Genomic DNA, 15,511 nt, shown 5'->3' on the forward strand with positions numbered 1-15,511 from the left:
AAACCTACCGCTGGACTTCTTCCTCCATTGCTTCTGAAATCAACCATTAACCAGGGCCACGTTCCATACCAGGGCTTCCTCTCCTCCCTGCCATCCTGGAGCAGTAGCTCGGCTTGCAGCACACACTCTACCCAGCCTGCTGTGCCCTATAGTGCTGCTTGTAGATAACTGACAACATAAAGAGGAGTCCTATTGAAAATTGAACACAGCCAGCAGGAAGCCAACCACTACAATGGGGAGGATAAATAATTCACCAAGCACTTAACTATTTCCTGTTGAATTTTTCTCCATTTTCTCCCCGCTGTTCGTCTCCCATGCCTTCAGGCTCGCATTCCACACTCTTGCTCCACAGCAGGTCTTGCCTGTGGAGATATGATACTTCTTGGCGCGGCACCTTTGCGGTTTTTGTTTTTACAGTGTTAGCAGACAGTAATTCACTCACTATGTTGTCGTTTTTATAGACATATAAGGCTTCCTTGCAGGCATGCACGGTTGCTTATAAACAATGCGCTGTCTACATTGCACTATTTACACGTATCCCAGGGTGGGGTTTCTCTCATTTTCACAAGTTCTACTTAAGTGTGTCAAGAGTGAATGGATTGTGTGTTTTAAAAGTACAGTTAATAGTGTAGCGCCAGCGGTGAATCGATACAGCATAGTATCGCGATATTATGTGCGGCAATATTGCATCGATAGACAGATGCCAAGTATTTATATTTTATTATATAAACTATTAACCTCTAAACAATCCGAAGGCCCGGTCGCTATTCTGTCTTTCAGAGGTTGTAGCGGTCTCAGCATAGATATAAAACAGTAGATGCGACATTACGTCATAACTAATGGGATACCTGACTACCATTTTACCTGAGTATTGTCTACAATCGACACCTATGGGCAGCAACTGGTTGTCAGCTGTTCAGAACCTAACTGCTTTACTAAAAGGACTAAAGAGACCAGGGAGGCTGGCATCACTTTCCACACGTCAGTATAGAGTAGATGAGAGATATATTTATATACGTCATGTTAGCCTGTCGGGGAGAAACGCTAAATAACACTCCGAAGTTACGCTGAATTTTGGTGAGGAAAAACTGCCATTTCAAAGGAGTGCCTTGACCTCTGACCTCAAGATATGTGAATGAAAACCCTGAGATGAACAGAGTGAAAACTGTATTTTTATTGGACAAAGCAGGTGTTGACAAACTGCATAATTTTCAGTTGCAAAAAAGGTAATAAACCGCAATATATCTTATCGCAAATTGTTTCAAATCGCAATAGGATCGTATCGTGACTTTAGTATCGTGGGGCCTTTGGTGATTCCCACCCCTAAGTTATAGCCAATGCTTAAAAGAGAGGTGGAATCAATCTGCATCCTTGTGTTAATCTCCATCCTACGTGTGTGCGCACACTCATAGATTTTCGTTTTCTCAGTAGAGAGCAGGAGCAGATTACATTTCATCTAGATAGTCCATTCAGTCTCCACGCATCAGTTCAATGAATATTAACTACCCTGTCCCGCGCTGTTGAGAAGATCATTCATACTATCTGCTGTACGCACACTTTGAGATGAGTTTTTCCCCTAGCCCCCTTCCTTCCTTCCTCAACAGCTGGCACGGTGACCTTTCCGACTCTTGCTTCAATCTTCTAGCACGCTCAACAAGTCCGAATACGCAGGACTAGCACACTTTCATTGAGCGGGAGTTCAGTGGGAGGTGACAGCTGTGTCTGTAACCTTACGCACAGCCTCCTCCCCTGTATCCCTCCACCCAGATTTCATCCTATTCCTAGAGTGGGGGGGGGTCAGCAAGGGGCCGACCAGCTGTCCTGTATAGATCACACCTGTACTGAACAAGAACCAAATCAATCTGCCAGCCTGTCAGTTCCTCAGTCAGATCTGAACAAGATCATGTGTCGACGGTCATCAGTTGAGCTTTAGGGATCACTACCAGCAACTGAAGTATTTTACTGTATATCCTCTGACCAGACGTTTGGTCAGGCAACATTGTATTCATTTAAATGGGAAGCTGAATGTGTTGGTCATTGCATTGGTTAGGTACATCCCAAAACACATCATTTAAAGCAAATCCCACAGTAAAAGTAGAACCAAGGCATAAATCCAATATTTTGATGCTAACTGAACTGAATATATGGATATGTGTCAGTGTGTCATGGTCTGTGTTGTCCATTAAACTGTAACCAATCTGGCACCGTTTACATCAACCTTCTCGTGCTCACAGAGACAGTCCTATAAATAGAAAGGAGCACACACTGTTTACACTCATAAAATGTAGTTTATTAGAAGACAGTGTTTCAAAAACCTTCAAGGATGTCTCTGTCAGACAGGTGGGCTGAGCTTTATTTCACGTTTTTGTGAAAACAAAAAATCTAATTTGCCTCACGCCAAAAGACATTTATCAATTTATTTATTAATCTGTTTTAATCTGCAATGAAAATAATCGTTAGTCGCAGCCCTAGGTGAGTCTGTGTTGTGGTTGGGAAAACCCCAGATTGGTTAAATTTCTATGGAAGATACTAGACGTACCATGACGATGAGTATTGATATAAAGCGTTTCTGCAAAACAGAATTAAATGTGGAGGTCTAGGACCCACAGTTAACTCTGCAAATGAGAAAATACGTGAAATATACCCCCTTGGTGTGTGTGCGTGTTTGTATTTACTTATTGTGCAATGAGGCTTTGAGACAATCCAGCAGCTAGGAAGGCTCCTGGGGACTCCACTATACCGCAGAGTTGAGTGTGAACCCTCCCAGGCTTTGTTCAAGAGTCGTTCAGATTGTTTGTTTTAAATGTCCCCAAGGCCTTTCAAAGCAGCACAGTATTTAAGCAATTTAAATGCCTCCAAAGGATATTTACTTGCTAAATCCTTCACTATTTACCATCAACAATCTGATATTAAGGATTTCTTTTTCATATATCCTTCATAGCATCATGAAAAAAATTTCACTGATTTGATAGACTTTTGCCAAATAGAAAGAAAAACGAACATTAATTGTTTATCATGTGTTTTATCGCTATGATATATATGTATATATACATATACGTGAGCCTTAACCGCAGGACTCATCGCACTGTGCTGTGTGAGGTTGCAGTGTAATATAATGAGGCTCAGGGGAGTTGTGTGTGTGTGTTCAGTTCTCTGTGGGCCTGTTGCAGTTTACAACAGAGGAGTCAAACCTCCTCACCCTTTATGGAAGTGTAAGCACACTTTACTGTTTATCAGGCCGGCTCTGCTGCTGTGTTGCAGTGTATTTTAAATTTGGGAGGTACTACCAGGAATCAACAAAGAAAGTGGTGTGAATGAACTGGTCCCTTCTGGGAATTTTGAAGTTTCCACTCCTTCTCTGTTCACTACTTCTCTAAAAGCAGCCTCAAGGCAGTAAAAATCCAAATAATGGCTATAAAGTATATAATGGTGTTTCGCAGGTGTACTAGCAGCCCAGTCCCACAGCAGTTTGTGAAATAGTCACGAAATCTAATGTGTTGATTTGTGTACAATACATAGACACAAATTTCAAATTCTTTTCTTGATGGTCAGCACAAAATCAATTCATATGTAATCCACGTAGTTGTGAACCGGGAAGTATAGAGAGCGGCAAACGCCACGTAGGGAGGAGGTCTGGTGGCTGGGATGGGTCAAAAAATACTGTTTTTTTTCGCCCAGGAGACCAGTGTTTGTGTCTCTTGTGAAACCACAAGTCAAGGCTTTGTCACGTAACTTCCGTACTTAAGTTACAGCACTTCCGGAGTTATTTTAACCCAAACCACGATCTTTTCCTAAAGCTAAGTAGTTTTTGTCACGTAACTTCCGTACTTAAGTTACGCCACTTCCGGAGTTATTTTAACCCAAACTGTGATCTTTACCTAAAGCTAACTAAGTAGTTTTTGTCACATAACTTCCGTACTTAAGTTGCAGCACTTCTGGAGTTATTTTAAACCAACAGCAATCTTTTCCTAAGCCTAACTAAGTAGTTTGTTGCCTAAACCTAACCAAGTCAATCATTTCCTAAGCCTAACTAAGTAGTTTGTTGCCTAAACCTAACCAAGTCAATCATTTCCTAAGCCTAACTAAGTAGTTTGTTGCCTAAACCTAACCAAGTCAATCATTTCCTAAGCCTAACTAAGTAGTTTGTTGCCTAAACCTAACCAAGTCAATCATTTCCTAAGCCTAACTAAGTAGTTTGTTGCCTAAACCTAACCAAGTCTAAATTTTCCTAAGCCTAACTAAGTAGTTTTATTTTGAAAAGACTGGAGCAAAAATGAACACGTGTTGCTGGACATTCTTAGGAAAACGCACAAAAATACATTGTTGAAAGTTGTGCTGAGCATCACGGAAAAAAAGGGAAATTCGTGTCTATGTACACGGATCAAATAGATAAAATTCCGCGACTATTTCACAAACTACCATGTGACTGAGTTGATACTAGAGTACAGAGAGTTTAGGAGGCACACCAGCAGAAAGGCATGTTGAGTCCTGGGCAAAAAATTAAGGAAAAAAAACTGTTTTCACTGTGAGGTTTCTTTCAGTCTTTTATTTAGCCCATGACTAGTGGATTCAGTGTAATAGACATTACAACCAATGACATCATCACCTCATAACTCTGGACAGCAGCGGCAGGCAGGCAGCTGGGGAGAGCGGGAGGGATGGCGGGGCCCGTCTCTGGTGGAGGAGTGGACGATGAGAGGCGTACATGACTGTAACAGAGCACTTCACTGTATTCACTGTATTCTCCCTCTTCTCTCTTTCACCCTGTTCATCTCTTTCTGTTGATGATGTCATTTCCACGCCGAGCCAGACTTCCAGTGAACTCTAGAGGGGGAGGGCCCTCCCTTCTCAGAACTGAAGAGAGCGAGAGGGAGGGAGGTGGGGGTGGTAGAGAAATGAATTGGGAGCAGACAGGAGACGGGGAACCGGCCCAGTGTGCGTGATAAACAGCTGAGCCACGGGGGCTGGGATGGTGTCTGAGGGACCAGCTGTATCGATCATGGCGGTGACTCATTGTGCTGATGTCACTGCTTCTCAACTCTGGGCTGCAGCTGTAAACTCACACGTAGTCCTTCTGGGCCTGTTCAAGCTGGGATTGATCGAGAGGGTCCAGCATATTGTGATGTAGTGTTGCACGGTATACCAATACTAGAAAGGTATCGCAATACCCTGCCGTTAAAAAGGATACCCCGTTTTATAATACAGGTACTTTTAAGAATGACAGTGTTTAAATCAGAGCCATGGGTTGCGTCGATGTGTGACCGCGAGGCCGTGCGTGTGCAGCGCTCTGCTTTAGAGGACGCAATCAGGATTGGGATCCCGCGGGAGCAGGGAGTTAGAACTTCAAGCGGTCAAACACTAAACTGTAGTGATAACCAGAAGGATGGAGTCAATAAGTGAAGATTAAAGCAGGTCATGAACCGCTCAGCGGCTGCACAGTCTCGCTCTGAGCTGGTGTCTGTATCAGCAGAACACCCCTAAAAAAACATAGAAAATAACAGCGCGGCTCTAATTATCGATCAAATGTACTGATAATATTAGATTCACCATCTTTTCTGAATCCGTCCAAGCATCTCCTGTAAATCAGCAAACACATCAACCACCAAAGAGCATGTGTTAAAATATTATATCACCGTGTTTCTCAGTAATGTGATGGACAGAGAGGAAAAGCAGTCCGGTGAGAGGGACTCTTCTCTCTCTTCACGCCACTTCGACACGACACAGCTCTTTCTACAGTTACTGTGGTGTCTTCCCGATTTTAGCAGCTTTTCTCTCATCAACTTCTCACAGAACTTCATCTGAATTTGTTATCAGTTTGTGGGTTTTAGTTTAGGAAGCCTCTCGCCGTCTACCAGTACCACTCTCCGCCTTGACGGACATTTGAAATGCAAATATAAAAGTTAACTATCAAGGAAATCACAAACTGAAGTATAGGGGACATCAGATTACTGTATACCATTTCATTTGTTTAATTAATACATTTTAAAATAATTTAAGTTCCATGTTATGCTACTTATCACTTTCCTAATGTTTTAGATTTTTCCCATGATATTGTTTCTGTATTGGTTTCAAGATATTTAGGCGGGGTTGTCATATCGAAGTCAGAATTTCTGTATCGTGACAACTCTATTGTGATGTCAGCCACATCACCTGCACTCATGCCAGGAATATGGGAGAAACCAGGTCAAACAGGTTTATGTGAGACTAAATTCATATGGAGGCTGCTGTTCGATCAAAGGGCCGCTCTATACTCTGCCATAGAGTGCCAGGATAGCACCCTGGCTTGCGGCAAAACTGGCTAACACACTTATGTACTGTATAGCCTCAGGGTGCAAAAAAACCCTCACACACTGTCAGCTCTAGCTGTGATATTCAGGCTCTATTTAGGTGCACTGATTCAGCACAACATCCCATGTGGCTAAGCTACACAGTATTGATCCAGACAGCTGTGTCGAGATGAGCAGGTTGTCACCCTCTGCAGGGTCTTCAGTGTGCTTAGTCACCAGTCTGTGTCTGATAAACTCAAACACTTTGGCTGTATTCTCAACTGCATACTATACTTTTTGTCCAGTGCTTTAAGAGCTGGTTTAAAGGCAAATCACTTTAACAGTTTCATACTACATACTACTGAGGAGAGCAGTATGTAGTATGTACTGTATACTGCGTTTGTCTGTAGTACGTAGTAGGCGGTTTTGAAGACAGCATTTGTCTTCTTTCTCTCTCCCTCCATCCTGCCTAGATGACTAACTGATGTTTTATCTGTTTCCTCCACTGAATAAAGAGAATGCTATCTCTGTTATATCGTTGTGGTTTTTCCTTTGTAGTGACAGAACTGGGCTACTAATGAAATTCGCAAATGTTCTATATTTGTCTCGTACGTGTCTTCTAATATTTAGAGTTATGTTGTCTTTGAATAAAGCTGACATATTTATGTAGGACAATAAATTTGCCTGTCATGTACATGTGAGTGACTTGTTTGGATGTTAGGAATGAGGTCAAATGCAGATTAAAGGTGACACAACGCCGGTCATGCGATACATTTCCAGTAGTTTATTGAATCAGCCATGCACCATTAGTAACTCACTAACGCCTGCACAACAGCCAGTTTATTTTTGCACAACTTGTTGGAGATAAGATTTTCTTTTAGACGCAGTGTAAATCCTGAGGGGTCACGCATGCCTCTTCACATGCATTTGTATCGGAAGGAAGGAAGGAAGCTCCACTGGAAGCGTTCTCATCAACATTTTTAATGAGACACACAGTCGTCCTCGGCTTGCTCAGCAAACTTTGGCTTTTGCTCGGAGTAAGGGATGATGAGGATTAGGGGTGGGGAGAAAGAACAGTAGGGTGGATATGTGCCGTGGCATGTGGATCGATGGTGCAGATGAAAGCACTGCCCGGCTGGACGTCTAGTTTGTGGTGTTTTCCTGCTGCTGCTCGCTATTCGGCATTCAGCGTTTTTACGCTGATGGCCGTGGAATGTCAGATCCCGCTGTTGTCGAGCTTTGGGGAGATTACGCCAGATAGAGGTGTAATTTTGTCGCTGATAAAAAAAAGCCACCCTTCCTGCCAGCTCCCACCTAGTATTTATCTCCTGATTCAGTTTGGTGGATATAGAAGGATGGGGCAGAAAAGTGAAGGGAGACACCGACTACATTAACATGCACCAAATATCCTTTTTTTTTTTGCCCCTATTCCGAAAAAGTGTGTGTGTGTGTACAGTAGTGCGGCCAAGAAACGGGGGAGATGGAGGAAGGAAGAACATGTCAGCCTGCTGCGCTTCGCTGAAGCAAAGTTTCGAATACCTTCAAATAGTTCTCACCGAAGCTTCGAAGCCCAAAAAATGGTATTCGGGACAATCCTGATTCTTACTAAGCTGTTTACATGGCTAATGGACATGATTATTCCACTAATATTTCCATTTACATGCAGCCGTGCATACTCCGATTAATGTAAAACGTCCTCATGACGTACGTCATGCTGACCTACAAACAACCCATTTAACTAAAAAAAGTCAGCTGGCTACCTAGTTGTGTTCTTCCCTATTCTTACCATCATCATCTGGTCCATTTGAGAAGCTCAGGGCATCCTCAATCCCACGTCGACGCCATTCTCGGCTGTATTTGACAGGGGTCGATGCCCTAACATGTAGTTTATCACGTCAAAATATAGAAAAGTGGAACGGCAGGAGACGCTTGTGCCTTTTAGGGCTGTCCCAAAGTATTATTACAATATACAAAGGTATTTGAAACTTTGCGGTAAAGCAGGCTAACATCTTCTGTCTGTCTGTCTGTCTGTCTCTATCTCCCCCGTTTCTGTGCCACTGCCGCACTACTGTACACATACGCACCTCTACACACAACAAACATTGATATCCATCTGATGATAATTAATAATGAATAATGTTGTGGGATTATTCCTTATTTCATGGGCTATTTTAGGATTTATACTTTATTATTACAAACTTATATAAAAAACAAAGCATTCGAAAACTCATTTGGAGGTTGATTAACATGGCAATGGTCGAAGCTTCGAAGCATTCGGATCAACCCTCGTGCGTTTTTGAGCAGTCAGTTCTCCTGGGATTAACGGAGTGATCCAGTCAGTCCTGTCTGCAGTGAACAAGTGGAATTCTGCCAAATTACACCGCTATTATGAAGCCCCTCTCAATTATGTACCATAAAACAATTTTTATCTCAGCACTAACTGCAGTACTTTATTATAACCACGCTCTTCTGCTCTGTCCTTGTCTCTCTTTGTGCGCACTCACATGTGTGTGCTGTGCTCACATCTGTGCACATAATTGACTGCTGGAAGAGGCTCTATGACTGCGCCTGTCCAGCAGATTTATTGTCGGGAGCCGAGAGAGCAGATGAAATGTGCCTGTTACAAATACTTCTTCCCTTAAGGATACCAGTCTTGTATCTAGTAGGGATGGGCATTTCAAGCAAACATGCTATTCGATAACTCCCTCGCAGCTGCTCCGTGGGGAGAGAGAGACAGACAGTGTGTAGAGCCGCCACGTTTTCAAATATAACTCGAGGAATTAAGGGTTGACTGACTGGCTAAGACATTTTTAGTGAGTTTTATGTTGTTTCTGTCGAGTTTGAGTTAAGTGTGTTTTTACATGGATGAAGGAAGTAAACTGGATAAAGCGTTGGAGGCGGGCTTCCGTTCAGTCCTATGAGAGTTGCTCAGTGGCGTATGAAGCAGAAAAGGTTTGACTACTGAGGGATAAAGTACCAGGATCATCCGGCGATCTTCCGGATCCATTGGGCCCATAGAGCAGGCGCAGTAGCGTTTCCTTTAACCCCGCCTCCCAGTCCTCGTTACAGCTTAGAACTTGGGCTCATTCACATGAACACATGTTTTATTTAGTAGCGTTACTACCAGACGGTGCCTGACGATAAAAACAAGGGATTTTTTTTTTAAGACAAGACAATAGTCACATAAACTATTTGATTTTTTTCTATCATTTCAGGGGCGGCTTAAGGCATAGGGCCTTATAGGCAGTCGCCTAGGGCGCCACCTTCTGGGGGGCAGTGGTCGCCCTCTAAAGAATATGATAATAAAAATTTAAAATTAAAAAAATGCCAGTGGGTGCCCTTCCTCATTTTCTGCATTAACAAATGAACAAATTAATAAAGAAAGAAAGAAAAACACTTTTCACCCCTGTAACTCTCTTCCTCACACTTTTTCATCTTCCCGGCTGCACTTATTTGTTAATGGAGGTGTTAAAGTATAGTGTTTAAGTTAACAATATTGGGGACCAATTGTTTATTTATAATATAATAAATATAGTTGTTTATGAAAATAAAAAATCTTAACTTCTATCTTGAAACCATTGTGATGTCTGATGTGTGTTGCGGCTTCTGGGGGGGTTGAACCCTAACCCTAGGGCACCAAAAGGGCTAGAGCCGGCCCTGTATAATTTAATGACTATTCGGAAATTAAAAAATCATGACCCATCCCTAGTATCTAGCTGGTGTTCAGCTGGTCACTTGAGCATCATTTCAGATGAGGGGCATAGTGTGATCCACACTTCAGTATGCCGTGTGCCATCTGTTTTCATCTCATTTCTATTCCTCCCCTCTGGGAATCTCTCCTCCTCGACTGACCACTCATCTTCCTGTTTCCCCTCTGTCCACAGACTCGCAGCGGTCCCATCTGTCCTCTTTCACCATGAAACTGATGGACAAGTTCCACTCTCCCAAGATCAAGAGGACTCCATCCAAGAAGGGCAAGCAACTGCAGCCCGAGCCAGCAGCCAAGAGTACTGAGAAACCTGCAAACAAGGTGTGTGTGTGTGTGTTTGCTCTATGTGTGTGTGTATTGTGGGAAATGCATCTCTTTCCCACCTTTTCCGTGTTTTTGTTTGCCTATTTGTGAGACGATCGCTTTCCTGTTTAATGTTTTGTGCTCCCATACTCCATTGTGTCTGTGTATGTGCACGAGTTTCCCCGCTGGTTCCCACAGCTTCCCAGTCGCTGTGGCGGCTGGCTGCTCTACAGCAGGTGTCTAAACCTATAAAGGCATGAATGGAACTGGGCCGCTTCCTGAATGAACTCCTCCGCTCCCTCTCAAGGCTTTCGGTGTAATGAGTATATTCCCCAGCAGCCCTGCTGTGAAAGACCAGAGAAAGCTGAAAGAGCCCGTTGCTGTAGTACCACGATGGCTCCAAGCCACATCACTTGATGGATGGTTCTTTGAACTGCAAGCAAACCATGGGAATAATAGAACCACAGCAGGGAGACCGGGCTGTTGTGATGGTTCAAATAATAGTGATGAGTAATTTCGCTGGTGTTTTTAAAAATCATAAGTAGTTTTGTAGCGCAATTCTGAGGTACTGTTGTGTGTTTTTGTCTTGTAGAAGGTTAGTCGGCTGGAGGAGCACGAGAAGGAGGTGGTCAGTGCCCTGCGCTACTTCAAGACAATCGTGGACAAAATGGTCGTGGAGAAGAAGGTACTGGAGATGCTTCCAGGCTCGGCCAGCAAGGTGCTTGAAGCCATCCTGCCTCTGGTTCAGGTGGAGGCCCGGATACAGCACAGGTGAGCCACATGTTTTTATAAAACAATTCAAATATTTGAAGGCCTCCAACCTTTTATTTTCCAGAATGGGCATTTGAATAAACAGCGGAAACAGCTTATATTAATCACGTCTGTCTGGGTCATATTGATTATCATAACCATTGTTGTGCATCATTTATAATGCAGATTACCATCTAATTGACATTTGTATATTTATTACATGAATGAAACGGACTGCTTCACTTTTTACTCACTCGCTGCCAGTGCTTCTGCTTACCCTCACCGAGGGTGAGGCATTGCCGTCATCAATCCACTTGACGAGGGTGGCTTCACCCACAGGTGCTTTCCCCGTGCTCATACGTTTTTTTTATTCAGAGAAAATGAATTTCCTTTTCCCGTCAATAATATCAATGTGCACGTAGCACAGGTATCCAGCCGGAAAGCAGACGGTCTGCGAGGCAAAGTAACACGGGAGTAAAGTAAAAAAACAAAACAAAAATTCAGTTAACGTTAGTCTAATGTAGTTTTAAAATGTTTATCTCATATATTGTCATGTATGAAAAGACCCCAAATGAACACTGTAAGCGGACTACTTCATTACTATTAGAAAATTATTTAAACAGCATTTGTATAGGAGTGATTCTGTCCAAAGCTTTTTGATCCATAAAGGAGGTTGTTCACTGTAATCATGATCACTATAAGCGGTTTCCACTGTAGTCCTTCATTACAGTAAACTTCCTCGCTTCCTGATTGCTGTCCTTTTCCCGCTCTAGATACAGTCATTCACAATGAACCTTTTCTCGAGTGATTCCCATCATTCTTGCCTTTTGACGTAACCCATAACGTAGCTGGTATGCATGCAGGACATGTCGGTACTAGCGGGATGTAGCTCAGCAGCTCGTGAAGATTGATAATATGTTTTGACAGACAACATCCTTCACCTCAAAGCTTCCTGGATTTGATGCTTGAAGCCTTTAAAATTACGCTCATGTGTTACTCACTGTTCATGTGGCATGTTATCCGAAATGTTACCTCTGTGGAAGAAAAAACAAACTTCACCTTTCCGATATATTAATAGATGGAATAGTTGTTTTACTCTCTGTGTAAAGTGTTCTTCCTTTCTGTGAAAGTAACCCTAGCTGCAGTTTTGTTTGGACTGTCAAGACATGTTAGAACTTCTCTGAATATGTCTTTGTGCCTTTTCCCCATCCGTCAGTACAGATGAAGGTATGGAGGTCAGAGGTGACAGATTTTGTATCTCACAGCCCTGTACTTAGAAGCGATTGATGGATTGTTGCTGCTGCATTGAGAATCAGTCGTCTCTGGGGATTTGACCTCAGTGTAGTGGAGTCAAACCCCAGTAGATCACAGTAGAAGTTTAGTAGATGTTTGTTTTTTTTGGCAAATAAGAAACTGTACATCAAGTTACTATTGTGTGACAAAGAAAGAATTTCACCCTCACGTGTTAAATGCTAGTTTTGCCATCTGGTAAACATGCACAGTGTCTGCAGTGATTTAAATCAATATTGGTCAAATAAGTAGGTCAACAGTGGGTGTAACTCCTACCTGCGGTTGTGGCACACAGTGTTAAGTTGATTAGAGTGCTTATTTGCCAAAAGGTTTGTGTATCAGTCTCATATCTGCAAACTCTAGCTGTAGACTTTATTGTAAATCCACTAGTCCTACTTAGTTCCAGTGTAACCTACGGTCCCTAGTCTTTCTGGGTCAAACCTCTCCATCCTCCCCTCATATCCTTCCGCTAACCCCCATAGCTCCAGCCGCCTCCTACTCACCGTAGAGCTCAGCTGCGTAGAGACAGTGGATGGATATTCCAGCCCTGTGCATCATTTGCAGCATGTTGGTACAGGCCTGGGCCACACCTTAGTGTCGGGTCTGAACGCACTGTTCACTACAGGCAGAAACAACACCCCAGCTCCCAGTGTGGTTACACATTCTTCTGTCAGGGCTTGTAGTCAGGCAGACCTGCCGTAATGCCCCCTTAATATGTAGTTTAATAGCTGGTAGATAGATGGAAGTGTATCATATGTGTGATTTATGTCACCTCCAGTCTAACATGTGCTTGTCCCATTGCTTTATCTCCCCACACCCCTCTGTTGTGTTGAATCATTCTCCTTTCTGCACCTCTGGTTTCCATACCGTCTCTCACCTCCTGTACATCATCTCTTCTTTCTCTCTTGACTTCCTCTTGCCTTTACCCCCCCTAATGCTTTGCTCTACTCTTACCCTCGCCCAATCTTATTCTCACATCCCTTTCAACAGTTCGGCGCTGTCTTCCTGCCATAACCGTGTCTACCAGAGTCTGGCCAACCTTATCCGTTGGGCGGACCAGGTGATGCTGGATGGCATCGACTTGGAGGACAAGGAAAATGTGGCGTCGGTCACCAGCGTCATCAAAGCAGTACTGGATGGCGTAAAGGTAGGCTGATAGACTCGCCAACCTTGACACCTTAAATATAGGGAGGATTTCAAAACCAAAGCGGGCGGTCTTAGGATCCTCCCCCAGAAAAATTTGAGTTTGGTGTAGCTCTATTGTCGTCTGGGTGGAAACAGGGGGGTTGACCAAGTAGAGGAAGTGTTATGGATAGTGTTGTCTACGTCCTACCGTTATTGTAGCGGCCACTGACGCCGACTCTTTCTATGAACAGGAGCTGGTGAAGCTGACCATAGAGAAACAGGAGCAGCCGTCACCCACCTCCCCTAACAAACCAGCACCACCTGCTACCACAGCGGAGAGGTGAGTACCAAGTGGGCTCTGCAGAATACAAACAACCAGACACTCAAAGTAGTTCATTCACTCACACAGCTTTTTATGTGTGTAGCAGCGTGTCATCAGAGATGCCCTTGATAGATCGGGAGCAGGAGGTCTCGAATAAGACGGCTCCGGCAGCGACTCCCGCAGAAGCTGCCTCTGACATACCAGATGAGGACGTGGCCCCTCCCAAACCCCCCCTTCCTGAAGCCAAAATGGCAGAGCTCAGGTGAGGACGACAGACACACTTCAACACAGTTGCATCCATTTAATCATGTCTATATAGAGAGGATGCAGAATATTACAACTGTGGTACATTTCTCGCTGAAGCTTTCCAGGTACTGGTACCTCATGTAGCTCCATTTGTTGATGTCATACAGTCTTAAATGTTCAGATTTTTGCCAGGCTGAGTACGAAATTCTTTCTCAGTTCAAGGGTTTCCTTTTTTTTCTGTTTTGTCTCCATCCAATGAGAAGCAAAGACGAGGACTTGGTGGTGATGATGTGGCCACAGAAATGTTGTGACATTTTGCACTGTGGTCACAAAAGCACTCTCCATTCTGGATTTATTCATCACAGTTGTTTTGCTTATTACTTATTTTTAGAATGAAAATGTGAAATGAGGAATGAAGAAGGTTTTTAGGATGTGGGTATGGGAGGGGAAGGGGAGTTCCGTCTTTCATTTTCACTGATTTAGACCTTTTTGAATTTGGAAATCCAAAACATTTTGGTGTATAGTGTATTTTCTTTTCTTTTCCCACGCCCTCCAGCTGCGGCTCCATCGATCAAAAATGCTCAAAATTCCAAACTCCTTAAAATCTCTCATTGCTTTCACACTTTAAATATGGCACACTTTGGTTTGTTTGTTGCTCTGTCTCTTCCTTTCTTACTCTTTTCTGCTGTTTCTCTCAATTTGTTCCATCTTTGGTTTCCCTTTGGATTCTGGGAACAGAGCGCAGTTGAGTGCTGACGCTGGCCAAAGGAGACCCTCTCAGAAGGAGAAGTATGTTTGCCCATAGGATCATCTGTCTCCATTATAACACCCCACCCTCGACCCCCATGAAGCTTCTGGATTGGATGAAAGTGTTTTTTGACTTGCATGGTTGCATCATCCCAAACTTTTGTGTTATCCCGGGCATTTGCTGAAGAATTCATCATCCAATCAGAAGACCATGCCGTGCATGAGAGTGTGTGACTGACCTTTGCCGTGTCTTTTTGCTGGCCTCCATATAATGGTGCCTTGTGTTCTGCTCTCCAACCCCATTTTGACCTGGTATTAACTTTATGTTTGACAAACAGGACAGCTTCATGTCAGAGCTGAGAGAGGCTGACATGAAACACCCTCACTTTCATCTCGCTATTCCACCGGAGGGATGACAATGTGTGTGTTCATGTATTCATACATGGATGTGTGTGTGCATACATGCCTGAGAAAAGCGTGTTTTACGTGCTTGCCTGATTGTCCGTATTGACTTTGCCTCTTGGACTAAAACATCCAACATTCGTGTTATTTTATTCCGCTGTTTCTGTTTGCTGTTCCGTCTGCAGCCCTCCTCCAGCTCTTCCCCCTAAGAAGCGTCAGTCGGCCCCGTCGCCTACACGGGTTGCAGTGGTCGCCCCAATGAGCCGCGGCTCCAGCCTGCCCTGCAGCGTCCACAGACAGGTGAGGGATTACGGTCCAAACTTCAATTTCAATAAACAAACCATTAAGAAA

General features: G+C 43.6%; 1 protein-coding gene across 17 annotated transcripts in view; it reads left to right on the forward strand.

Moving 5' to 3' along the window:
* rapgef1b (Rap guanine nucleotide exchange factor (GEF) 1b) overlaps positions 1–15,511 on the forward strand; it is a 54,360-nt gene that overhangs the window by 18,638 nt on the left and 20,211 nt on the right. For 7 of the 17 annotated variants that reach the window (XM_074616779.1, XM_074616777.1, XM_074616775.1 and 4 more), the window contains exons 2-8: positions 10,151–10,296; positions 10,871–11,049; positions 13,309–13,465; positions 13,695–13,783; positions 13,869–14,027; positions 14,750–14,800; positions 15,346–15,460. In XM_074616779.1, coding sequence (XP_074472880.1) covers positions 10,151–10,296; positions 10,871–11,049; positions 13,309–13,465; positions 13,695–13,783; positions 13,869–14,027; positions 14,750–14,800; positions 15,346–15,460 — 896 coding nt within the window. The remainder of the gene's footprint in view (positions 1–10,150; positions 10,297–10,870; positions 11,050–13,308; positions 13,466–13,694; positions 13,784–13,868; positions 14,028–14,749; positions 14,801–15,345; positions 15,461–15,511) is intronic. The other 10 variants (XM_074616791.1, XM_074616789.1, XM_074616782.1 and 7 more) reach the window with 3 other exon arrangements.

The sequence above is a fragment of the Sebastes fasciatus genome, chromosome 19, assembly GCF_043250625.1.
Source record: "Sebastes fasciatus isolate fSebFas1 chromosome 19, fSebFas1.pri, whole genome shotgun sequence".
Taxonomy (NCBI): domain Eukaryota; kingdom Metazoa; phylum Chordata; class Actinopteri; order Perciformes; family Sebastidae; genus Sebastes; species Sebastes fasciatus.